Source organism: Callithrix jacchus, chromosome 1 (assembly GCF_049354715.1).
Source record: "Callithrix jacchus isolate 240 chromosome 1, calJac240_pri, whole genome shotgun sequence".
In the NCBI taxonomy this organism is placed as follows: Eukaryota; Metazoa; Chordata; class Mammalia; order Primates; family Cebidae; genus Callithrix; species Callithrix jacchus.
This window is the reverse complement of record NC_133502.1, coordinates 127,164,306-127,176,719: the sequence shown is the minus strand read 5'-3', so window position 1 is coordinate 127,176,719 and position 12,414 is coordinate 127,164,306. Positions and strand designations below refer to the sequence as shown.

The 12,414-nt window shown below is 38.4% G+C and overlaps 1 protein-coding gene across 1 annotated transcript in view; it reads left to right on the top strand.

The window, feature by feature from the left end:
• MLLT3 (MLLT3 super elongation complex subunit) overlaps nt 1–12,120 on the top strand; it is a 268,431-nt gene extending 256,311 nt beyond the window's left edge. The window contains 3 exon segments of the mRNA XM_003731988.6: nt 2,914–2,985; nt 4,189–4,260; nt 11,189–12,120. Of these exon segments, the coding sequence (XP_003732036.4) occupies nt 2,914–2,985; nt 4,189–4,260; nt 11,189–11,320 (276 nt within the window). The 3' untranslated portion in view covers nt 11,321–12,120.
• The last annotated feature ends 294 nt before the right edge of the window (nt 12,121–12,414 follow it).

Below are 12,414 nucleotides of genomic sequence, written 5' to 3'. Positions count from 1 at the left end.
TTGTCCACTACCTTTTCTCAAATCTTCCAGGGACTAGAGAAGAGGGGAAGTACTAATGGAGTCAAACATTTTCATACTGAATAAAAGTGAATATAGACTCGCACATCAACCAAGCAAGTAATTAACCTGAGTACTGTTGCGAGTCAGTCATTAGCGTGAAAGATCTATCCACAGAGCACCTGTCTGTGAATAACTGAGTTGTCATTCTTCATAAAGGGATACAGAAAAATATCATCTTGAAAGTTGGTCAAGACATTTCCTCAGATTAAAGACAGAAGTGCTATTAAACCACAATTCTTCTATTTTCAGATACTACTGTATCTATACATGGAGTAGCTAGGCAGTCTAGGTGGCTTTGCTTCTCAGTACAGTTTAAAAGGGAATAATAAAGAATGTTGCATCATTTTAACCAGAGATGGTTTTTTCATTCCAAACCTCCTTTATGTGAATTTCAAACAAAAAAACAAAATACATCTTTTTTAGCCAAAAGTGTGGTGGGGAGGGAGGGGAGAAAGGCCTTGAAGGAAGGAAGTGATCCACTGGACGGGAGTCAATATTCAGAATATCATAAATCACCTATCAGCCTGCAAGGCATGTTGAATGAAATTAAAAAGAGTCTATCCAGTTAAACTGGTTTACAATAAGCCTGTGGAAGACAAGGTGTTGTACTTTTTTATTCTGATGTTGTTTCCCTAAAGATAAGAAATGATCATAAATAAAACAATTGTCTTCAGCAGAGCTGAGCTCTCTCAGAATGAGGTTTTGACAAAGCTGTTTATTTTGGAGCAGGGAGAGATCAAAGAAGGAAGATTAACTGGGCCCTCTCTGGGCAGCCACTCAGTAACTTGAGGCGGGTCACTGACACCCGGAGCTTTTGTTCCTGCCACTGCAGCTTCAGAAGAAAGAAACTAGGATTTCAATGTATTTTGGCCTTCTGTGCTGTAGCACTTACGGAATGTGTGGGGTGGGACTTAAGCATCCAAATGTTCTCTTTTCTGCTTTGAAGAAAGTGTGGCAGAACTCTCTAAACCTAGTTAGCAAAGTTCTATTGCAAAGACAGTGTCCTCAAGTCACTTCAACACCCAGAGTGCAGGGAGTTGGAGGAGGGGATCGTGGGAGGCAACAGGATATGATGGGAACAAAATTCAGTTCTGTAATACACAAGGCAAGCAGGCAGGCACTTTTTTTTTCTTTCTTGCCTGAAATCTCAGCAGATTGTCTCCGCATGCCCAGCCCAGTAACTGAGTTGACGAGGAGTGCCATCTACTGACCTACTTACTCCTAGGTCTGAGCGCTGATTTTTCCTTTGAGGTCTCGCTTCCAACAACAATGGAGGAAGAAATTCTGAATGCAGTGGAGTATTTGGTTTCCCTTACAGTGGAGCATGTTAAAAATGATTGCCTTGCCTCTGCTAAGAAGTAATTTCCTTGTGTTGCCAAAAGTATTATCTTTTAAGTTAGCCTAGTCAAATTGGTCATTTGGTTATCTTCATATTAAAAACAATGAAAAAAGTATGATTCTCAGGAAAGACTGTTAGAAGGACACTTTTCCCCTGTGCATTATTCTCAATTAAAATAAACATATGCCCTTTCAGGAGTATTTGGGCTTTTCCAGGATGTCATGTTCCTGTTTTCATCCAGTAAAATGTTTGTTAGTAGTAAAAAATGTTAAAGCTGAGTGGGAATCTGGGTGTTAACTTGTTCATCTCTCCCATTTCATCCTTTGCAGTCCAAAAATATTAAATGATAAGGCTGGGACTTGAACTTGGGCTTCTGAGCCTAATCGGTGCTCTTGCCACTACAGATTAAAAGTGGACTCATTCTTAAAATCTTTATGTTATGGAATGTGGTAGACCTGTGGACAGAACTGTTACTATGTTAGGGGAGAGAATAGATAAAGAGAACAGTAGGAATATGAAACTTCTTAAGATAAACTAGTCCTTTATTTGGAATTTTCCTCCTTTAATATTAGTCTCCAATTATAGTAACTCACTTCATAGTGACTTATAATGAAAAAGACAAATTTCTTTGCATTTTATGTTCATACACATTTGTAAACACTCATTATTTATAAATTTAGTGGTTCTCCGCTTTTTCAAATGAGAGCCGTTTAAAAATACTTCCCTTTTAATCCTCAGTTTTGAAGATGCTGTCGAAGAAATCAGCTGCATTTATTAAGAAATAATTTTCTTCTCCTTTTTATTAAGTAGAAACATAGTTTCCCACCAAAGCTTTTATATAATATGTAAAACTATTTGTAACTTAAGTTGTAATTAGTCCAGATAAAAGGAAAGGCGCTTAGTGTTTTAGCAAGGGTAAACACATCATTTCTTAAAAGACAGAAGATGGTCCTATCTCTTTATTTCTTGAGTTGGAGGATCCCAAATTGGTAGCAACCAGTATAACTCATGGCCATCTTCATTTCCAAAGCTACATCAGTTTAGTGTATATGAGTAATTTTTAGAATGTGAAAGTTAGGTACTAAAAGGGGCATGTGAGTATTTGTTTTTATCATCCTTAGCATACTAAACACTAGTAGTCATGCTGAAACAGCAGAATGAATAGGAAAAATATTCTTGCCAGAGGGAACTATAATCTCAGTATAACTCAGCTGCTATACATATGGTGAGAGTCTTGTTGCAAAAGAGAAGCAGCCTTGGAAGCTTCAATCAATTTCCTTATCATCAACTTTTTTTTTAGTTCCACTCCTCTGACTCAGCATTTCAGATCCAAGTAACTTATTTTCCAAGGAAAATAAGATTAGAGAGAAGAAGGAAAATGTACAGGAAATAAATGCTATTTGGATAGTAAATGCTACTGTATGTTTCATTCAGTGAGTGCCTTTGTTTATGTGGCTAGTTAGCTAAGAGATGCTTGAAATAAAATGTAATGCAGTGTTCTCTTTGATCTCTAGATTCTTGAAGTGAAAAGTCCAATAAAGCAAAGCAAATCAGATAAGCAAATAAAGAATGGTGAATGTGACAAGGTAGGTTTCCAGTCTGTTGCTAGGAGGACTTCAAAACTGACAAGTCTTCTGTTCATTTCTGTTCCCCTTGATCATCTTTGCTGGTTCTCATTTCATTTTTTTCATCAAAGTGCCCAAGATGCCTAAATGATGAGTATTTCATCCCGGTGCTTTGTAGTTTATTTTCCATATCTTGTTTATGTCTTCAGTGTTACGCTTGGCCTCATGCTGTCATTTGCCATGATGCCTACGTTTACCAAGGAATTTCAGGCACATTGAATTGGGAAGTAAGAGAATTGTGTAGAGGTAGCAGGTTAAGGAATCTCAGATGTAGGTGAGCAAGATATCTGATACTAGTGCAGTGTGCTTTCCCAGAGTGTGCATCATGTATCTGAAATCTGACTGCAAGACCTGGTAGGGTTAGGTTACCTGATTTGGGTAGGGCCCTAATCCTGCTTTGTAAGGCCAGGACAGACTTCTGTAATGCTTCACAGATCTTTTCATTTGTCTTTTTTGCACATGGTGCTGGGGGCACCCATGCAGTTACACTAACAGCTGAGTCTGAGCATATGGAAAGAGAGGTGTCTCCTCTGCACTTTCAGGCGAGAGTTCTTCACATGTCAGATGCTGATTAGTTAGCACTCCCTTTTTTTCATAAGACATTCTTCTTTTTTGTGTTACTTGCTAGCATTGTTTACTAGCAATGTTTGGTATGACCAGGAAGCCTTTTTAAAACAAAAGAAAAACAAACAAGAAAAACCCCACACCACAAAATTGCCCTGACTTAATTGGTAACGTACATTGTTGCTTTCATGTTCAAACTTAGAAGTTTTTCTGTTAGAAACCTTCTAAGATTCAAGAGTGAAAAAAATGAAAGTAGCCTTTGATATGTTTAAACTCACAATTTAGCACTGAATTTCCCTACCTTTTGTACAGATATTGTTGGAGGAAAGTGAATCTACTGACTTGAATCTTCATAAGAGCAATTAAGTCCAAGAATTCCCTCCAACTTCCTTTTTAAAGTTGGTGTGATAAAGGTGATGGCTGGTCCAAGAGAGGCTTGGTCTGCAGAGGCCTTTGGGCACTGAGTTTACACAGACTGGGCCAGAGTGGTATAATGGGAAACCTCCAGCTGCTGCCTGTGTATTCTTTCTTACATACTCATTTATTTTTGAACTAATTCTTAAAGTGCTTGTTCTTTTGGGGGACCTTCTTCTCTTTCAGGCATACCTAGATGAACTGGTAGAGCTTCACAGAAGGTTAATGACGCTGAGAGAAAGACACATTCTGCAGCAGGTGAGAAATGCTTTTTAGCACAACTCTTTCCAGAAACATCAAGGACTGGTTGTCCTGCGGTAGTGTGATAGCACCTGGAGGCCACTGCAGCCCCACACCATCAAAACCCAGTGAATGCCACCTGTAGACGTGTCTGGGAAGGGTTCTCATTTCTGAGGCCACCTGGAAGTCTGCTTTGGATCTCTGTGGTGACTATCTCCCTCCTCTTGTGCTGTGGATGATGAGAACAGGGCAGTTTGGGAAGTGATACTGGATTGTAGTGATCCCCCAGCTGACTGGTGTAATGTGGGCTAAGGGAGGGGGGACAGTAGGAATGCAAAAACCTTTGGGGCCAGACTTCTGGTTTCATGGGAAAATAGTGATAACAATTTGAGTTAAGTGTTGTAAACATTTATGATTCAATTTAGTAACCTTCGATAGTATTCTAAGGAAAATAAATATTTTCTTCATTTCCCTTATCTTGTACGACATACATTCTATTATTATGAACTCAATTGTGGAATCCTTGTAGAGTGGGGAAATGTCTATTAGTACAATTTGATGTTTTGAGAAGATAAGAAGGGTGGTTTTTCATTTTCATCCAGTTAATGATGTATGCCTCTGTTGCATTTCCAGCAGCTATTGATAATTTTCTTTTAACACCCAAAGAGGAGAATGTGTGTTCCAAATTGCGGGCAGATATGTAGATTGTTTCACTGTTTGAATTTTTTCTTTTTACTACTTTCAAATGACTTGAAGTTAGTATGTAATCCACCCCAGCTGTGTGTTGTTTTGTTTTTTTTTTTAAATTTAATGGCTGGTGGTCACATTTGTATTCCATGTACATTTTTGCTTAAATCTATAAATATGCACTCTCAAACTTGCCAAGTTTCCTGATTGGCTTGATAAGCTTTTTAACCCTTCTAGAGTTTTACATTTGAACAAAAGACTACAGACCTATGATTCTTAACTGCAGATAAGTTCTTGCAGTTTCTTTTTAGTTAGTATGGGCAAGGAAGCAGGACTTGAGTGACCTACCATAAGTGGTAGTCTAGTACTTTGCTAATATTCTTCTTAGGCCACTTTTGAAGAACCAAACGTTGTTTTACCTGTCATTTACCAAATATCTGGAGATAACTGACTTAATGCTAATTGCAAATCTATTGCATAATCTTTCTATCTCTTCCAAACACCAGCTCTGAACCACTGTGGAGCAATTGTCCAATAAAGCTATTAATGCCTAAGCTGGGTCCCTAGTAAGTCTCATAGGAGGGTGGGACAGGTGTTTGTGCAGGGTTGGGTCATCTTCACAAAGAGAGCTGAGTCAGTGGTTCAAGGATACTAGGCCATTGGGCAGATCTTACCTTGGGGTGTCATTGGCATTCCCAATTTAATGTTTTCCTTTATTTTTACTTTTGAAAGAATTGTGAAGGAAGGTGGCTTACTGGAGAATTCCATGCAAGTGCATTATTTTAGTATTCTAGAGGGAGAGAGTAATATCTATGAATTTTTAACCTGGCATAAAGGCACTCCAGGGCGCACAGCATTTCACCCTAATTGCATTCCCAGGCCGGTTGAAAGCTCTCAGTCTTTGGCCTTTTGCCTTGTAATGCAGCTGAGACTTGTGATTATGATACCATGATGCATGTCCTGTCACAGTTTACTGCTTAATTAATTCCTTTTGTAAAACATAGCACTATTGAGAACTAATGTTATTCTTCACCTTGAGGGCTGCTCATCTCACGGCATGCATTCCACAAAGTCTACGTATTCTTTGCCGTGCAGACAAATACCTGAAGCAGAATTTCTAGTGGACACAGGATCACATCTAGGTCCTTCCCTGTTAAATGCATCCTATCCAAAAATCTGGTCTGACAGTTTTATTTGGCTTACAAAAAGCGGTTAATAGCCTTGTTGTACTCTGGGGGCATGCAGTCCTGGCACTCAGCAGCTAGTTTAATGAACAGACAGCATTGGATCAAGGAGCCTGTGTTCCTAAGCCACTTTTTCAAAGGGTATAAATATAGTAGAGTAGATACAGTCAAACCAAGAGAAGTGATTACCTAGGACTGATGAATAATTTGATTTCTCTTTAAACCACATGTTCCACATTTACTTGGAAAGTGAGATTGAACACATCTAACCTCCCCAGCAATGGAGCTCTAAGCCTGGATTTGCATCCAAGTCTTGGGGAAGAAAACTGTGGGAAACCAGGTTTCATTAGAGGATAACTTAGCAATTTAGAAACCAGTTATCATTTTTTAGAATTGTCTTCAGGGAATGGGGAATGCGTGGCATATTAGAATACTCCTTCTAAGAACCCAGAGACCCCTCCCTGAGAAGTTTTCTGCTCTAAATGCTATTCTCCATCCTGGAAAATTACTTGTCATATTTCAGCAGCCCTTGTAGATTGGAGCCTGATGGCCTGCCCCTTAACCAAGGGTAGGGCACACATTTTTAAGTGGTGATGCACAGTGCTTTCCAGATCATAGTAGAGGCCATTCTATGGGAAGACCTATGTTATCCCAGACCTGGCTCCACTCCATGCAGAAGCAGTTAAAGCAAAGCCTGTTCATTATTTCCCACAGTGAAGAGGCTGCTTCACATGAAAAAAGCCCTGATTTTTGAAAGTATAGTCATACTAAAATCAATGCATCCACTTTTTTATAATTAAAAATTGGGGAAGGGAGCCACAGATCTGACAAGTGGATCTTACCCTGTTTAAAACAAAATGAGGCATCCAACAACCTGCATGGTACCCCTTGAAAGGCTGATGTGGCAGGAAATAATCCATCATGAATGTTTTCACAACAACCATCATCTGAAGAATGACTTAAGCAGTTTACACACTCTTCCTTTTCCACTACCCATATGTACCCGATTGCCTGTTTTTCTTTTCTGCAGTCACTCTATTATTATTATTATTATTATTATTTAGGACAGACATTAATTATTGCATTACGATACAGAGTAATGACATCAAGGTTAAGCCACACTGCATCAGCAATGAGCGTATTCCTGTAGAAAGGCAGAATGGAGGTCTTCAGACATTCATGGCGTGTTCAGGCTTTGTGGCCTGTGTCATTGGAATAAAGCATGTTAATGTTGTTTTTGTTGCTCTAACTATCAGGATTCCTGGAAAGGAATGCACACTTATTTTTCTTTATGCAGCCCTTACTTAATTGAGGATCGGGCACATGCTCTAATAATTCAAATCATTAATGCAGTTCCCTTTGGCAAATAGTTCCCAACTCCCAGCTGCTACCACTGCTACTGCATTAAGGCTGTTTTTCTGCATCTACCTTGATGTATTCTTATGGGCTCCCATAAAAATGTGGGGCTCATTTAGTTAGATTTATCAGATCCCCTTTATATTGTGCATGTATGGCTGCAGGCTGGGCATGGCATGCTGATAGAGGAGGTGGGGTGGTGATGGAGGTGCTGGAGATCTGCAAGATAGTACAACACATGAGAAATGCCCGGGCTGAAGTTCCTAGTGGGAAAAAGTGTTTATATGCTTTAGAATTAAGTGGCTCTTTTCTAGAAGGGATTTTTTATTGCCCAGTTTTCTATTTGCTGTTAAATAATTAGAGAGCAATTATATTGGGTCATGGAAAACTGTTTTCTTAAAAGAATGAATTATCTTTTTTTTTTATTCAAGCAGGCCTTTCTGAGTTTTAGTTTCTGGCATTTTCTTGCCTCATTTGTTTTAGTGCTAATGAAATGGCTAACACTCACTGGGGCCGGGAGGAAAAAGTATCAGGTCTATAATTCATGCTCAGTTTAGTTACCTCCCAGATAATTAAGGATCAGTTTATAAGGGAATCATAATCGTGTTATCCTGACCTATGTAGCAATTTACCATTTATAAGAAGCTTTACTTATGATATCTTATTTGATCATCTGTCCAAACTTGTACAAGTAGAACAGGTAGCATTTCTCCCATTTTACAGATGAGGAAACTGAGGCTCAAAGGTTGTGATGTTCTGTTCAATGCCATTGAAAGAGTGAGCAGAGTCAGAACTTGATATGCCAAATGCAGAACTCTGTTCTGAATGCTTTGTCAGTTACCTTCTGGTCAGCTGGCTGGGGAAAGGTGTTAAATTGTGGTGTGCTTGTCATTTGCCTTCATTGTATAAATTTGAAATTATAATAGCTCGGAAGATATTACTTGTTTCCATCCTGAAATTTACACATTTTCACTAGATCCTTAGTATTTTTACACAAAATGGCAAAAAAAATTATTCCAGAAAATACATACTCTTAGTTCAATTGATGTTAATTATATAGTAAGTATATGATTAGCATGAAAAGTCTTTGTGTGGGCATAGCTGTGTGTTTGTGGTTCTGTATGTATGTAGATATGTGTGGATGACTTGTTGAAAGTTCTATTACTGTTAATAAATGAGTGTCCATTTTAGATCTTTTAATATTAATAATATGTTGTTGGATAAATTTTTTCATAAATGTAGTACTTTAACCATAATTGGGTGCACCCCTTCTAAGAATGTCTTGATGCATGTAACAGAACTGTGAGTCTAGTGGTTTAAGCAAGTAAGGTTTCCTTCTGACTCCCTCCCCACCTGGAACAGTAAGCTTGAGGTAAGTAATCCTTGCTTGAGGTAGTGGTTTAAAAGATGCCCCTGAGGACACAAGATCCTTGTCTTTCTGTTCTTCTATCTTTTATATGTTGTATTCGTCTTCTTAATGGGAAGACAGCTGCTGCACTTCCAAGCACTGCATTTTCATTGCAGGCAGGAAGAAGAAAAGAAGGCAAAAGACACACGCCCATTGTCCATACCCTTTTCAAAAATATTCCTGAAAACAGTGAGTTCTGACAAATAAATTTTAAATAGCAGCATCTGACAAATGCTGCAAGTAGGTCTGGGGAGGCAAGCATTGTAGCTGGGAAGCTGTCAGAAAATCGGCCTTCTGTTAATAAGAAAAAAGGAATAAATGGATATTAGGGAGTTAGTTAGCAGCATCTGTCATTGCTTCCACTATGACAGTAGCTTGTTTTATTACTGAGGCCATAGTTATATCCCTAAAAAATAGTTCCAGTGATTGGGTAAGACAATAACAGCTCAATCTGGATCTGAGTAGTTAATTGGATTGAGGGTGAATATGTATTTATGCTATTGTGGAAGTCAAATAATATGTCAGAAATTGGGAGCACATTTTCTATTAAGAACCACTGACCTAGAGGGAGTAGTTCACAAATTTACTATATTTTTTAAAGGAAAGCTAATTGTAAGAAGAGAAGGTTAAAAGTTTCAGTTCTGCTGTTACTCAACTTGGCATTAGGTAATCTAAAATTTTGTTAAGTAAATGATAGGCTCAATCATTAAAATTATTCTCTTTTTTAAGATTGACCTAAAGCTAATCGGAAGTAAGTGATAGAAAGAGAATAATAGACAACTCAAACCAGGTGGAAATTTGCCAGCTGTTTACTCTGCACAAATATTTTCTTATCACCCTAACTCCCCCCGCCCCCCAAAAAAACTTTATCCGCAACACACCTACTTCATAACCACACTGCTCTGGTACAGCATCCATGTCCAATAAAATTGTTAATAGAATAGGAATGAAAAGACGCTTTGCAAGATAAAAGAATCTCTCAGGGCCGGGCGCGGTGGCTCACGCCTGTAATCCCAGCACTTTGGGAGGCCAAGGCGGGTGGATCACAAGGTCAAGAGATCGAGACCATCCTGCTCAACAAGGTGAAACCCCGTCTCTACTAAAAATACAAAAAAATTAGCTGGGCATGGTGGCGCGTGCCTGTAATCCCAGCTACTCGGGAGGCTGAGGCAGGAGAATTGCCTGAACCCAGGAGGCGGAGGTTGCCATGAGCCGAGACCGTGCCATTGCACTCCAGCCTGTACAAGAGCAAAACTCCGTCTCAAAAAAAAAAAAAAAAAGAATCTCTCAAACTGATAAGCAACATCATTCTTAATGTTGAGACTTCAGAATTGTTCTCCTGAAAGCCAGGGCAAGAGAATAGATATTGTCATCTCTTTCATTTAACATTTTTCTGAAAGTTAGAGACAATACAAGAAGAAATTAGGTATAACTATTCCAAATGACAGGACATAGGCATCCTTTCTTTTTCGAGAAAAATTAGAAATATTTTTCTAATTTCTAATTAATTAATAAAAAATTAATTAAATATTTCTATTTAATTAAATATCTTAAATATTTAAAATCTCCCCAAGATATTTAGGGGAACCAACTGAACACAACTAAAGGTAATAAATATGTTTTCATTTTTCTGTTGAAGTATAACAAAGCATACAGATAGGTGCATTTTCACCAAGTGGCCACATCTTATGTAACCAGCACCCAAATCAAACAACAAAACAGTTCCAGTACCCTAGAAGGCTCCCTTGAGCCCCTCGGGTCACTACCTATCATCTCAGGGGGTAGGATTGTAGACAGTTTCTTTTTTTTTGGGCGGGACGGGGATGATAAGTTCCTATATTTTCCAAGTTATTAACAATTATATAATGGTAAAGGAAAATGATGTTATATAGGGGGTTGTGTGTGTGTGTGCTTAAGTAGTTTTGTTATTTCTGGGGGGATTTGTTGTGTGTCTACTCTGTATAATCACTGTCTGTAGAGTCAGTAACTAATTTTTAATGGGTCTTGAAATGTTTTCTCCCCCTAACTACTCACTCACAGTTAAGTATTCTGTTCACGACTTGAAAGCAGGAATCAGTTTAAAGGGTATGAAAAGCAAGACAGGTTCTCACTGGGAATTTCTAAGGCTTAATATACCTTTGACTTACCAAGTTCACTGAGACAGTTTAATGCTATTGATGGTATGGAACCTTCTTGCTATAAATAAGAATATTTATCCCTTGATTTCATATTTGATCCCCCCTCCATTACTCTCTCTTTGCTTTTTGGTCTGCTGCTTATTGCCCAAACTTTCTCTTCTTCACTCCTTTAGATCGTGAACCTTATAGAAGAAACTGGACACTTTCATATCACAAACACAACATTTGATTTTGATCTTTGCTCACTGGACAAAACCACAGTCCGTAAACTACAGAGTTACCTGGAAACATCTGGAACATCCTGAGGATACAACAACTGGATGCATCAAAAACTATCTTTTTTTTTTTTTTTTGGTTGTGATTTTTTCGTTGTTGTTTATATGGGAACACTCAGAATGATGCAACCAAAAGGGAAAAAATAAAAATCAAACAACCTTCAGCTTTATTTTTCTTTAAAGCCAGTCATCATCTCTTGATAAAGGAGAGGTTAAAGCAAACCAGCCTCAGCGGACCACTCTTCTCTCCAAGGAAATCCCCGGGAAGAGTTAGCCTGGATAGCCTTGAAAATAAGCAAATCAAACACAACACAAGAAAACTCAAAGAATGTGTATGGTATCATGTATCTCTCTGTGGTGGTTCATTCCACAGGACAAATGCATATTCAACACACTGCCTTATTACATAACTGATCTATTTATTATCGCATACAGATATTCTAAAGTCGTTGAGGAAATGACACCATCAGACATGATAAGTACTTGGTCCCGCGGATGCTCTTTCAGTACAGCGCCCTTGCCATCCCAAGCCCAGTGACCTTACTCGTATACTGTGCCACTTTCCACTGACTTTTTCCAAGTCCTTTAACTTGTTGCAGTCTGTATTTTCCACCTTTTGTTTTTCCAGTTCCAGGACACAGATTATCAACTGGGGGGACCAAATAGCCACCTTGATTTTCTTCTTTGTGGTCTTTTTCCTGAAAGTTGGGGCCCAGTCCTTGGCTGTATCCATGTAATGATCTTGGACCATGGTAGAAAATGCACCAAATAGGATCATATGAATTGCTGTCTAGCCTTAGTCAATAAACTTGTAGGACTTTTAAACAAAAGTGTATCTGTAAATGTCCTGAATCCAGCATTGTTGAGCTGTCATCAACATTCTTGTGTCTCTTTTACTGTTACAATATTAGGTGAATATGGAAGTAAAAGCATTCCACAGGATCATCATTTAAAAAAAAAAAAAAAAGGAATTCTGGTCCTGTTTTCTAAAAAGAAAAGTTGTAGAAATTCTTAATTTGGATCTATTTATTAGTAAGAGTTTCAGCTTTCTTCAGCTGCCAGTGTGTTACTCATCTTTATCCTAAAAACCTGGAATCAGAGATTTTTGTTTGTTCACATATGAT